The sequence below is a fragment of the Nicotiana tomentosiformis genome, chromosome 3, assembly GCF_000390325.3.
Source record: "Nicotiana tomentosiformis chromosome 3, ASM39032v3, whole genome shotgun sequence".
NCBI classification, from domain to species: domain Eukaryota; kingdom Viridiplantae; phylum Streptophyta; class Magnoliopsida; order Solanales; family Solanaceae; genus Nicotiana; species Nicotiana tomentosiformis.
The window spans coordinates 57,193,881-57,208,510 of NC_090814.1; the positions used below are offsets into that span (position 1 = coordinate 57,193,881).

A 14,630-nucleotide genomic window follows, 5' to 3' on the forward strand; every position below is an offset into this window, starting at 1 on the left:
GTCGGGATCCGGATTGGGACTCGTACTCGAAGTCCCAACAAGCGAAATGAATCGCCAGTCCATAAGGTGCCTGGATATGACTAACAATGAGGCAAAGTATGAGGCCATAATTGCAGGTCTAATACAACACTCAAATATGGAGAAAAATTGTGCTTAGATTCCCAACTCATAGTCAATCAAGTCACGAGGACTTTCCAAATCAAGGAACAAAGATTGCAAAGGTACCAGACTGAAATTTGTAAGCTACTGCCCGAGTTCAACGAATGTCAGCTCGACCAAATCCTACAGGCATAGAATTGCGAGGCAGATGGCCTCGCCAAACTAGCCGCAGCCACCAAAAGCATCGCAACCGGAGACAAAAACGTGGTCCCATTCCTCAACTCATCACTAGACCAGGTCGGGGTAAGAACCATAAACCTAACTTGGGATTGGTGCAATCGTATTGTTACGTACTTGCAGGACGACACACTCCCTAGCGACAAAAAGGAGGCCAAGAAACTAAGGGGTCGTTTGGTATAATGTATAAGAATAATGCTGAATAAGATGTATTAGTAATCCTGGTATTAGTTATGCTTGCATTAGTTATGCTAGCATTAGTTATGCTGACATATTTCTCATCCATTATTTGGTTTGATGTATTAAAGCATTAAATAATTTCTAAAAGAATTATTTGTTTACAAAAATACCCTCATAACTAGTCCATCACTTTATCTTTTTAAAAGAAACATATAATTGAGGAATGTTTTTATCTGAAAAAGGTTTTAAAGAATTATTTGATTTGTTTACCTATATTGTAGTATAAAACTTAATATTTATTTATAAAAAAGAAAATATGCTAAGTATTTATTTGTTTACTAGGGATATAACTTTATTTCCCACTTTCTTGGATTATTTCAAACTTGCATTAATATAATGGTATATTTTAATCAAGTATAAATTTTGAAGGACAATTTTGTCTTTAACTAAGCTAATGTATGCATTAAAACCTATTGCATTGCTAATATCATGGTTTCTAATGCATTAGTTATGCATATGATAATACAAAATAAGGTGCATAACTAATGCATAGGTTCTAAATGTTTACAAAATAAGGTATTATCAATACAAAAGCTAATGCATGCATTATTTTAGCTAATGCATCCTACCAAACGACCCCTAAGAATGCAAGCGGTCAGGTACAATATCCTCCCGCAATGATCTGTACAAGAGGACCTACGACGGCCCTCTGGCGAAGTGCTTGGGCCCGAACCAAACTCAGTGCCTCCTAGAAGAAGTTCATGAAGGCCATTGCGGGTGCTCACTCCCGCAACCGGGCACTAGTCAGATGCCTCATAGGGGCAGGATATTACTGGCCCACCATGAAGAAGAAAGCCACGGACTTTGTAAAGCAATGCGAACAGTGCCAAAAGTACGCCCCAATGATCCACCAAGCAGGCGAATACCTCCACTCAGTCACATCCCCTTGGCAGTTCATCAAATGGGGAATGGATATCGTGGCCCCTACCAGTAGGGCGAGGTAACCTACGATTCCTTTTTATTTTAACTAACTATTTCTCTAAGTAGGTGGAAGCAGGAGCATTCGCCCAAATACGGGAACAAAAAGTAATCACCTTTATATAGAGAAACATTATCTGCCGATCCGACCTTCCCCAAGAAATCAGTTGTGACAATGAACCCCAATTCACATGAAGGAAAACCGCTGAATTCTTTGAGAAATGGCATATCAAGAGGATACTCTCGACCCCGTACCACCCCGCTGGCAACAGGAAAGCAGAATCATCCAACAAGCCAATACTAAACATCATGAAAAAGAAGCTCGAAGACGCTAAGGGACTGTGGTCGGAAATACTACCAGAAGTATTGTGGGCCTACCGAACAACTCCGAAAACAAGCATAGGAGAGACGCCCTACTCTTTGGTCTACGGGACCAAGGCAGTAATATCAGTTGAGGTCGGAGAACCCATCCTAAGGTACTCCCATGAGAGCGGCACGAGTAACGACGAAAGTAGGAGGCAGGAACTCGACAAAATCGACGAACGAAGAGATATGGCCTACATAAAAATGGTCGCCCAAAAGCAATAAGCAGAACGCTATTACAACAAGAAAGCAAAGGTCAGGACACTCAAAGTCGGAGACTATGTACTGAAAGCTAAAACTCAAACGAGCAAAGATCCCAGGGAAGGCAAGCTGGGAACAAATTGGGATGGTCCGTATAAAATCACAGCCGAAGCAAACAAGGGCTCGTTCCAATTAGAAATAATGAAAGGAAATCTACTACCAAACAATTGGATATTAGCCACCTCAAATACTTCAACTTCTGAGAGAAGAAGTGCCCCCAAGCCGTACTCTTTTTTCCACACTTGAGTTTTGTCCCACTTAGGTTTTCTCAAGGAGGTTTTTAACGAGGCGGTGAAGGGATTTTAAGTCGAAGTACATGAAAGAAGGACCGTGGTTACTCTTTCATTGTTCAACCTCTCATTATTCTCCAGATCGGTCAATGAAGGGACTAGATAGATAGGGACTGGGACTGGAACGCTAGTCAACACCCAAAAATCTGTAAATTTCTCCAAGTATGTAACAAAAACAATAATGTCAAGGCAATAAACTTTACACTTATCAGCACATCTTCCTCAAATTCAGGTTATGTTCGACCTCGCTTGAACTAACACCTACCGGCCCTCGGCCATAATTAAATTCAGGTTATGTTCGACCTCGCTCGAACTAAAAACTATCGGCCCTCGGCCATAATTAAATTTAGGTTATGTTTGACCTCACTCTAAGGTCTTATATAATTTTATGTTGGATGATTTCGACCGGGGATTTAAATAACTATATCCTAGTCTTTCTTATTATCGTTACTTGGCTGGCTATTACGTATTATTTCCATTGTTTAGTCTCCAAAGCGAGCATCAGAACTAACACCTACCGGCCCTCGACTGTGATTAAATTCAGGTTATGTTCGACCTCGCTCGAACTAACACCTATCGGCCCTCAGCCATAATTAAATTTAGGTTATGTTCGACCTCGCTCTAACTAACACCTACTGCCCCTCGGCCATAATTAAATTCAGGTTATGTTTGACCTCGCTCGAACTTACACCTACCGGCCCTCGGCCATAATTAAATTTAGGTTATATTTGACCTCGCTCGAACTAACACCTACCGTCCCTCGGCCATAATTAAATTCAGGTTATGTTCGACCTCACTCGAACTAACACCTACTGGCCCTCGACCATAATTAAACCCAAGTTATGTTTGACCCAGCTCGAACAAACACCTATCGGTTCTCGGCCGCGATTTAACGAAGGGTCACGACCAAGCAAGTCGACGACCTCGGCCATGTTTCAACGCACAAAGAAAAAAAAGAGCAAAGGCAGCCAAACAACAGAAGCAAAAAACATAGAAGTACGGAAAATAAACCACATGTAAAAAAGAAGATGCAGAGAACAACTTTGGCATTGCATACTTAAAACATTTTTACAAAGGCTCGTGAAGACGCCGACAAAAATACACAATAGTTTACAACAAAAAAAACTACTGATCACCACCATCATAATCTTCTGCGCCTTCACCGCCTCGGCCACCGACGCCCTTGCCATCTTGATTCCCCTCATCACCTTCGCCCTCTAGATATGCGGTATCGTACCAGGCAGCCTCCTCAAGTCGATCTACACCTTCATCATCACCTTCACTGGCCTCAGGCGTAGCAGGATCATACCCACAAGCAAGTCGATCCTCGCGAGCCTTCACACGAACACCTTTAAGGGCATCATTAGAGACGGACCCCGCCGCATGCAAATCTCGAAAGATATCTAACTGGGACTCATCATGAACCCACTTCTCATATAAGTCCCGAGGAACGTTGGGAAAATACAAAGTGTGGGAAGAGGACGATTGTGCCAGTAATTGGGCTTTCTCGGCCTCCAAAGCAACCACTCGATCATGGAGAACAGAGGTCTCTCTTTCCAACTCCGCGATCCTTTCATCAAGCCGTTCTTCCTTGAGCCTGGTCGTCGTTAAGTCATTCTCCCGCTCAGAACGGAGAGTTCGAATCACCACCTCAAGGGACTCTGCCTTATTCAGAGCCTCCGACCGCGCCGCCTCTACCTTCTCTAGCTCTTTAGCTTTTTCGACGACCTCACCACCAAGGGTTTCCGCCCTGAATTGGCACTCCTCGAGCTGGTCATGCAACGCGACTACCTGAGCTTGGAGGTCATTGCACTAAACCTCGACCTCCTTGCTAATCTCGAGTTCTTTTTCTTTGATCCTCAGCGTCCCCTCCAGAATGCTACACTTCCCTACCATTCGCACCAGCTCCTCGTCCCTAGCTTTCAAATCTTCCCTCAGTTGGCGCACATCGCCGCTTTCACAGAGCTGACACCGAAGCTCCTAATACTTATCAATGACCCTGAAATACTTGTACCTCAACTCACATATATATCTTTGCGCCTCTACTCCCGACGAGCACTCTCGATCTCTAGGATGATCGTCTACAAAACAGGCAACGAAAATTAAAAGACTATGAAAGAGCATACCCAAGGAAAGACAACCAACAACAAAGATGCCTACCCGAAAGGCAATGCCGACGATATTGTTCGACAGGTCATGATCATTTATACTATGGAGGGTCGTTCCCTCAATCTCGGAACTGAGAGGGACAAGGGAGGGGATAATCTTCTCAGTATCCATAAGAAGATTACGGTCCATCAGGATCGTAATTGTTCTCGAACCCCTCTTCAACCTCACTTCGAACTGAGTAAGCCCCTCGTCAATCATCCTCAACTCTTCTGTATCCATGTCAGAATCGGATCCGACATCCTCCTCAGCAACGGCCTTGCCTCTGTCGCCCGCCAAAGGAGGCGCGTTCGCTGCAACACCGGAAGACGAGCCCTCATCTCGTCCTGGAAGAACAGGACCGCGTTCGCCCACCACATCGTCGACCGCATCCCCAATGGGCCGTATATCCATATCCTCTAAGCCAACGTCCTCGGGACTAGCTTTTGGGCTCTCCCCGATAATCATTGTGGCCGTCTCCCGAAGGCTGAAGGTGCAATCTCCTACATCAGCAGCCGCCAACCTCTCGCCCACGATGTACACGACCCTCCTCTTACTAGGCATCAAGTCCCCATCGTCTGGCAACGACTCCTCTTCTTCATCTATAGTACGGTACAAGGAAGAAACCAAAGGCTCTGCGTTCGAAGTCTCCGCGGCTAAAGAAGGAACAAATACCGCCATAGCAGCAGGAGAGACCGAGGAGTGAGCGGAATCAGTCGCGGTCATAGAAGGGGCAGGAGACTAAGACGCAACAACTTTCCTCTTATGGAATGCGGGTGCGGGAGCTCTAGACCTCTTTGAAGATCCCCTGGTCAAAGCTGAGAAAAATACAAGGAGAGAGGAAAATAAACAAAGGTGAACAAAAGAAAAAGAAACCCAAGATGCCAATAATAAGAGAAACTTACCAGTCGAGAGGGGAGCAGGTCCAAACTTCGTCAAAAAACCCGACCACCCGCAAATACCTATAATATGAGGAAGAAGTCGACCAACCTAATCGGAAATTTCGGCGACCGAAGGAGGAGGCATAGTCTCGGCTACACAAGTAAGGGACGTGAAGTCAAAATCCATGGTCAGGCACAAGGAAAAAATCAACTATCTACAGGGAGATTGAATACTTACGAGTATAATTCCAAGTATCGGGAAAATCGTCGACATTGGCCACCACGTCTTTGGTCTTGACGATGAAAAAATTAAACCAGAATTGGCGATTGGCCTTGTTATCCATCTTCATAGCCAAACATTTACCCCCTCAATGGCGAAGATTTACCATCGCCTCCCTATAAAAGCTAGGGGCGAAAAGATGTATCAAATGTCAAAGTGTCAGTTCGACCCCGGCCAACTCGGCAAATTTGGTGAGCATCTAGAAAAGTTTGTAAACATACGGCGCGAGCTGAGCCGGGCAAACACCGTAATAACGGCAGAATTCCTCCGCCAAAGGAAGGAGAGGAAGAGTGTAGCCAACTTGGAATGGGTAAGCGTAGTACCCAGGACAGTGAGTCATCACGACGTCCCCCCTCCCCCCGCCGGAACAACTAAACATGATTGGGAATATTGAATTTAGCCCCAAGCTCTTCCAATTCTTTCACCGTCATCATTAACCGGTAAGCCTCAGGTTCGGTGTCAGGGGACTTGGTAAAATCAGACCGGGAATCAGGGTTGCGTGGAATTATCTCTTCTACTAACGAGAAGGCTCCATCGTCAGCGGTGGCAGGAACACCCTCCTCATGAGGAGGATACACCACTGCCAAGGGGGACATAACTCCCCCCACCTGACTCAGAAGGTATGTTAGACATCGTCTTTAATAAGAGAATAAGGTTTCAAAAGAAGAAAAAGTAAATGAAGAACAAGATAAGCCTCAGAAATAGAAGAAAAGGAGTGCTTTGCAAAGTAAATAAGACAAGTTGGTGATAGCGGAGAAAACGGAGTTTGAAAAGTTCCAAAATCGGAAAAGCTTCCCCTATTTATAAGTTTGGGAGGTACCAGAATCGAAACTATATGGGACATAATTAGCACGAAAATCGAACCGATAGAGCCAATCAAGAGTTCCGCCTGAATTGATGCAATGCATCGGGAAATGGCGTCATTACGACGCACGGGGCCATGGCGTCACCTCTATTCATGGCCCAAATAACTCCAAATAATTTCCTGGGCAATTTGATAAATTCAGAATATGTGGACCACAAAAAGCCACGTAGTCCCATCTCCACAACCACGACCCCTACCAACTATGCACGACATTGTCTACTCATCGACCTCGTACGGTGGCATAACCTCAATAAGCAGAGGGACTAACTGTATGTGTCAAAATCTGCCCTTATAATATTTGAGACAAGATAATACTAAAAAAGGAATTCTCGAGTCGTCGTTAGTGGAGATGGGCCAAGAAGCAGCAAGATCCATAGTCGAAGAGTCAACGAGAACCGTGGTCGACATGTCAATAAGGGTCGAGGTCGAGCATCATTGATAGAATTGTAACAGTTAGTTTTCAAGATAAGGTGTTGAAAGGGAATATTCTATTGGATATTTCTTGCGCTTGTACTATTAAGGTTTCATAGAAACATGTCCCATATAAATAGAAAAGAGAGACAATGATAATGGCATATGATATTCATTTGTAAGAACACACTTTGACAAAAAAATTCTCTCTCTCTTTTGCTAAGATACAAACACCACCTTTTCACTGAGATTCTTGTCTATATTATTTCATACTTTTCCATCAGATCCGAAAATAATTTAAATATTCAAGGATTTGTATGTCACTCATCATTGTTAGGAGGAACAACCATCTAGTTCATCCTTTATTGGGTGAATCATTCCTCATATTTACTTAAATGTCATTTATTGTTATTCATTGCTATTAAATGATACATTATTGTTCATGCTTTTTGGAACAATTATCGCATATTTTTATCACTATTTGACCAAATCCATCTAATGTTTATTGCACCCTTGAAAGCTACATCTAGAGATTATTGTTAACACTCAGCATCTTTGGTTTGTCACTTGCTCTGCTAGCAGAGTTGCCTTTGTGAAGGAGTTCGTATAATGAAGCAGAACTCAAGCTTACATGCATCTAAATGGTGCAACATGATAACAAGGATTCATGAAGCCGATCACAATTAGCTTGAGATTGATGTGCAGTTGTGTATGTTATATAATTGCGCTGAGAATAGGTTGGTTTTAGAATTCATACTCTAAAACTTTCTTTTTTGACCGTCTGTTGTAATCTTTTCAAGTAAACCATGTACTGGTTTTCAACATCTATTTTTAAGGAGAAAAAATTGCTAAAAAAGACATGCCACTAAACCTAAGGAAAGACGTGACATCTTGTGAAGCAAAGCTTAATAATATATAGAAATATCCCAATTTGCTAAAACGTAGATCAAACATAGGCACAAAATACAGAAAATGAAGCTGTTTTTGTGACAGGAAAGGGTAATGTCATCGTTAGTTCTAACTTCCTCATCTTAATCCCATGCCGCCTTATCTTTGCCTTCTTTTTTTTTTGTTGTTGCTTGAGTTTCTTATTCAAAATGCTCCTAATGAAAATTTACGTAAAAAAGAAATAATATCATACATTTATTTATTTGGTGCAAACACGACAAATAAATTCGCATCCAATGGATTTATTTATTTGGTGCAAACACGAAAAGTAAATTCGCATCCACTGGAGCTGTTATTTGACAGGTAAGGACGCATCAGCAACTAAGCAGAAGCCAAATATAGAAGAGTAACAGAAGAATACTAGTAAGTAACAACACTGTTATGTATCACACAATTAGCTCCTGCCAAAGATCATTTGATAGGGGCAGGAATTTCAACATCCAAAAGTTAAATGATACAATAAATCAGGATAACAGCCTTCACGATGGTCAAACACATATAAACCAGTAACCCAAAATGATAAGGTTACCAGCTAATGAACAAAGAAAGCGCAAGAAACACACTCAAGAATTATCAAATCCATGTGGATTGATAAAGTAGTTGACTGAAACATGGAGTTTAAGAATCTGGAACGGTTGCAGCTGGACGTTTCATCGAGGCAGACTTGATCAAATGATTGTAGCTGCCTTTCTCCTTGAAAAGCTGTGAAAAATGAGGTTTGCAGTACAAAATCCCATTTAGGGCGGCATAATTTGAAGGAGATAAAGAGCATCCACCATGAGAACACTTGAAACATGTCTTATGATAACTTTGGTTCTCCACTGTCACCTAAAAAAATGCAACCAGCATTACATCAATCTCAGAAATTAAACTGTTGCAATAGTAAAGCTTGTGTTTACTGCTCCAATTGTGATCTAAAAAAGAAAGGCAATTGTAGAAACTTCCCAGGTAGAAAAGAAAAAGTAACAACCTAGAGTAAACGTTGGATAACCCCTCCAAATTTCAATGCTAGAGACAGTACTCAGTAGACCAGGTCAATTGTTGCAAGCAAATTAATATTTATATTTCCCTTCTCAAAAAATTTAAAATGAGGAGAGGAGTGCTAAGACAAGAGTGGGTTGCTCTAGTGGTGCGCACCCTCCACTTCCAACCAAGAGGTTGCGAGTTCAAGTCACCCCAAGAGCAAGGTGGGGAGTTCTTGGAGGGAGGGAGCCGAGGGTCTATCGGAAACAGCCTCTCTACCCTAAGGTAGGGGTAAGGTTTGCGTACAAACTACCCTCCCTAGACCCCATTAGGGGGATTATACTGGGTTGTTGTTGTTGAGGAGAGGAATGCTAAACTCAGAATCTGTGGGCTAGAAGTAGGTCACCAATGTATTGTTCACTTACATATAACTTCCAGCATCAAAGATATGATATTCAGAAATCATCTCCAAGCCGCCAAGAACATAAATCATAAATCAAGAGAAATAACTACTTGCTGGACAAGAGAATGTATGGAAGCATTAGACAGCTCAGCTATTTTTCTTGCGTCATATCCCATTCTGATCCAAAAACAAGCTCTTCATACAAATTAAATTTCGTAACTGTGTTACAACTTCAAAGGTGGACATTCACCATTGTGGGGCAACTGACAACCACCAAAGAAATATTGTAGCAATATAACACGTGATCTGCCTCATAATTTTTCAGAGTTAGCATTCACTAGAATGTGCAAAAATGGAAAAGATTGGTAGAGCACTAGATGACTGGAGGAGGGAGAGACGGAGAGTAAGATGCAAAATGCTCAAACTCACCAATTTGCACAGCAAGTCAGTTTTAACTACTATCACGGCCAAACTATTAACAGTCAATTTGCGACTGAATAAGAATAGATCTTTGTGGACTTCAGTTGTTATGCTAACTTTATACCATCTGTAAGATCAATCCTATCGTGTTAACCAACAAATGTGGCGTAAATACCCACAAAATACAAGCTCTTGAATTTCTCAATAGAGTTCATTTAAATATATTTCACATATATCACCAGAGTGCATAATAGATATTGAGCGAGTAAGATGTAGATTTGAAGAACAAGCAAGTTTCAACCAACTTAATGTCTTTTAGCTGTCTTACTCTCCCTTATATCATCTTAAATTAATACCAAAAACTCGTGCAGCAAGATGGTCATGTATACAAAATTATAAGTAAAAGGTTGTCCTTGCTCTCTAAATGGAAACGCTGCTTGTGCACTTTCATATTGAAAAGCTACTTAAACGCTAATTGTGCTTTCACGCGCCACTGAAAATCAGTAACGTTCTGAGAATGCTAAATCCACAACAGGAAATTGATGACACCATTGCCACAGACAAGTAACTCATTGACGCATCAAATGAGCGAAATGGGCAACCCCTTTTCCCAATTGAAGGTCCAGAATAGGAACTTACAGTAAAAGAAAGAATACAACAATTTGCTTTTCAACAGAAACATCAAGGCTAAGGTAAAATTGAGGAGCCTTTGTCTACCTTCTCAAGTGGGTAAGCTGTTTTACCACAAGTCGCACATTTTTCCTGTGTGCCAGAAAACATGCCGGCAGCTTTACTAGGCGATCTTGTCTGCATACCAAAATAAGAGAGGAGAGAGTAAGAGGCATGGTTTGTTCTTTTTCAGTTTGTTAATTTTGTATACAAGTAGATGCAAAGAAAATTTACCAGCTCCGGAGTTAATTTCTCAGCTGACTTTGCAGCTGTGAAAGTAAAACACATTGGGTATTATGAATAAAGCAGATCAATTATAACTTTGGAGAAAGAATTAACTAAGCAAGAATAAATAGACCTACGTGATTGAAAGTTCTTGTTGAAGTTGCCCGACTCCTTGAAAAGCTGCTCAAAATGGGGCTTACAATACAGAACACCTTCCATTGAGGAGAAATTGCTCAGCTAACAAAAAGTTCACAGATACATAACATCAGTCAATTGAGTCTAAACACCATTATCCTTTTCATATGGAATTATTCAAATCTTTATCTTCTTCTTTTCGGATAAGTTGAAACTATTCAAATCTTGGGTACAGTTTCCTCAATGCTTGGCCTCGTCCAATTGTCAATGGTCAAAGTACAACTACCAATGCAGTATGATCCAACATGGAGATATTTTTCTTTTTTAGGATAGTATTTGTGAATCAAGACAAGTTTACTCTTTTTCCAATTTCACAACTTTAAGACTAATACTATATGCACAAAAAGCAAACAACATAAAGTGAAAACCAGATTGTAGTTTATATAAGCATAGCAAAAGCACCTTAAGTGTTCCTTTGCAATGGCTGCATTTGAAGCAAGACTTGTGATAATTAACCCCATCAGCTGACAACAGCTCCACCGGGTAAACTGTCTTTTCACAGGCCTTGCATTTCTGTTGTGTCCCAATAAAAGACATAGTTCTTCTAATGACAAATAAAACTCTAGATCTTCCTTTTCCCCAGCTCAGATTCGACTCTGTAGATGCAAAAAAGACTCAAGTCTTTCAGATATTTGCAATCAATTTCAAGAATATAACCGATCTGATGTAAAAACAAATTGGGTATCAGTACTTTACCATCAAATCGCCTAGCACATTTTTTTCTTGGGTTCTAGAGAAATTAGTTTCTAAAAAAGTGATCTTGAGCTTTTAGAAAAAGTTGGTAAAGTCAAAAATACATACCTTGAATTTGTTGATCTACAAGCCTGTCACGAATTTTTTATGTGATGATCAAAGTCAAGTTGATAAAATGGAGGAGAAATTGGGGAGGATTTTAAAATTCTGGGTTCATATGATATAAGAAATTCTTTGACATATATTTATGGGGGGGGGGGGGGGGGCTGGAATTTGGAGCCAGAGCAGAGGCAGCGAAGTGGATGATGATGATGTGGGGCAATTGGAAGGCAAAAAAGGACACAAATATCTTTTGCTGGAATATGTAAAAATTCGTTCCATGTTTTTGACTCGTTTCTTTACCGTCTTAATGAAGTTGACCACTTTTCAGTGCTAAATCAGCCCTAAACCGTAGTAGCTCTATGTTTTTATGGGTAAAAATTGACCATATTTCGACTAGAATATTATAGATACAAAAAATTTTCATTTAAATAAGAGGAATTTTCAGAAACTATTTTTGTTTAGTAGCGGTTAAGTTATTATGGCTATCATATACATAATTACTTTCTATAGCTACTATTCAGTTATTACGGTAGTGTATTCGCTATATTCGCGCTGTTGTATTCATGAATACAGCAACAAAAAATACCTAAAATCAGGGCAGTCCAGTTGTACGCACATGTATTCACATGTATTCGCGCCATGTATTCATGAATACAGTAACGACAATGACCTTAAAAATAAGTTTGTCCAGCTGTCTAATAACGGAAATAATATCAATTAACGGAAATACATTAACGATAATATCAATGGTTGGTGATGAACCTGCAAATACAATTCCCTTGTTACATGTGAATGGGTAATTGGAATTTTCCCGAACCTAATCCTAATCTCATTAGTCGTTGCCATCCTCTCCTCTGTCCTTTCCTCTTCCATGTCAACATTCAAAATCAATTCAGCTATGAAGAGACCATGCCCGCTCCACTTTGGGAAAAGATACAACTCATATCAGAAACTTTGATCAAGATATTTTGAAACTCATAGTAACAAAGATGAAATCCAGCAAATCGAGATCTAGGGTTTGAGAACAATCTAGAGAGAGAACCTGCAAATAAAGAAGAATCGTGGTTCAACAATGGGGAAGACAATGACGTTGTGAGAGAGAGATCGTGTAGAGAGAAATAAGATACAGTGATTTTTGGGAGAGAATAAACTGAAAGAATGAGAGAGAAAAATATTAGACAACGTATTTAATAGCTTAGCGGTAGAAAGTGACCATAAATACATATTTTACTATAAAAACTAAAAGGTAACTATAAAAAATAATATTTTAAAAGAGTTTTTATTTATAATAAATAGGGTGTAAAGCTTTGCTACATGAGGTAAAAGTTCCAATAAAGAGGAATTTTCAGAAACCACTATTGTTTAGTAGCTGTTAACTTCCTATAGCTATCATATACATAATTACTTTTTATAGCTACTATTCAGTTATTATGGTAGTGTATTCGCTGTATTCGCTCCGCTGTATTTATGAATACTGCAACCAAAAATACCTAAAATCAGGGCAGTCCAACTGTATGCGCATGTATTCACATGTATTCGCGCCATGTATTCATGAATACAGTAACGACAATGACCTTAAAAATAGGCATGTCTAGCTGTCTAATAACGGAAATAATATCAATTAACGTGATACACTCCTAATATAACTCAACAAAATTAATTCTAACATGCCTTATTATCAACCCAATTAATTAGAATAATTTTTCACTTGTATATAACTTTTGTATTTAGTGTGTTTCAATATTTTTTTTTATTTGTTGCATTCATTAGATTCAAGGTTTGTATTTACTGTATTCGCTATTTTGTATTCAATGTATTCAAATGTATTTGCATTAACAATGTTTTTAGTTGTTCCTAATACATGTTATTACTGTTGTATTCAGTATATTTTATTGGTTGTATTCACTATATTTCTATTTGTATTCAGTATATTTTACTATATTTCACTGTATTTTAAAATTAAATATATTCACTGTTTATATTTTGTTCTATTTAAATATTTGTATTTAGTGTATTTCAATGTTTACATCATGTATTCATGCATACTGTATGTACAGTATGCATGAATACATGATGTAAACATTGAAATACACTAAATACAAATATTTGACTACACATGTATTCATGCATACTGTACATACAGTATGCATGAATACATGTGTAGTCAATTGTATTAAAAAAATACAGACCTTCACAATATATAAATACATGCAAGAAAATGTATTTATACAAAAATACAATGTGTTTGAGTGACTTTGTACAATATATAATATATATGTATCATTGTATGTGACTAAATAGAAAAGAAGAGAAGAAAGTTCGTCGGGGATGTCGTTTTCCGGCCAAGACTCCTTGTGTTGACTGTACACGTCGCAATAAAGAACTCCAATGCTTCAAAGAATAATGCAACCAGAAGAATAAGGCAAGATGTAACGTAACCTTTCATGAAAGATTTGCAAACTTGATTGGGTATGCCACCAAGCAAGATAAGAAACCCCATTTATGGGGAGAATTTTCAAAGGAAAAAATATTGCAGATCTGGAGGCTTCAACAAATGATTCAGGTTCATGAGCATATTGAACTGAGATGAGGTAAGCTCGATCTTTTGGAAAAAACGATTCGTAAGCCTTCAATAGGATAAGAAACTTGAGAGGATCGACGAAGTTGAGAGATTCAATTGCAGTAACCCTAGAGGATTCAACCTATTTTGCTCGAAGAGAGAGAGAGAATCGTGTGTTAATTGAAAGAAAGAGAGAAGAAAAACATAAATAGCGTATTTCATGTCTCAATGGCCTTTGGGTATGGGTTTGGGTTTTGTTTAGTTTTTGAAAAAAAAATATTAAAAATCTTTTCTTTTGAGATAATAAATAATTACTCCTTGAAGTTAGTCGTACTTTATCAGTAGAAAACTCATATTTTATGGGGGTCTTATGACTCCTCTTGAATTTATTAGAAGTGAAATAAATATAAATATTTTGGGCCCACATGGCACATAACATGTTTCCACGATGGGAGAGCGCTT

The 14,630-nt window shown here is 39.5% G+C and overlaps 1 protein-coding gene across 2 annotated transcripts; it reads right to left on the bottom strand.

The window, feature by feature from the left end:
- Positions 1-8,277: 8,277 nt before the first annotated feature.
- LOC104097772 (LIM domain-containing protein WLIM2b-like) lies at positions 8,278-11,793 on the bottom strand. 2 transcript variants are annotated; one of them, XM_009604387.4, is made up of 6 exons: positions 11,615-11,793; positions 11,216-11,409; positions 10,756-10,855; positions 10,628-10,662; positions 10,442-10,531; positions 8,278-8,766 (listed from the first exon to the last, which is right to left on the bottom strand). In XM_009604387.4, exons 2-6 carry the CDS (start codon positions 11,348-11,350, stop codon positions 8,557-8,559), a joined length of 570 nt encoding a protein of 189 aa, XP_009602682.1. In that variant the 5' UTR covers positions 11,351-11,409; positions 11,615-11,793; the 3' UTR covers positions 8,278-8,556. The 2 variants fall into 2 exon arrangements, with proteins under 2 accessions (XP_009602682.1, XP_009602683.1); XM_009604388.4 differs by having other exon boundaries at positions 11,510-11,699.
- Positions 11,794-14,630: the final 2,837 nt, after the last annotated feature.

Excerpts from the sequence above, each read along its gene's own strand:
- LOC104097772 (XM_009604387.4), bottom strand. The coding sequence starts at position 11,350 with ATGTCTTTTATTGGGACACAACAGAAATGCAAGGCCTGTGAAAAGACA. Across the intron at positions 10,663-10,755 it reads CAACAAGAACTTTCAATCAC|CTGCAAAGTCAGCTGAGAAA; the intron begins GTAGGTCTATTT and ends TTACTTTCACAG. Across the intron at positions 10,532-10,627 it reads AGAAATTAACTCCGGAGCTG|ACAAGATCGCCTAGTAAAGC; the intron begins GTAAATTTTCTT and ends TTTGGTATGCAG.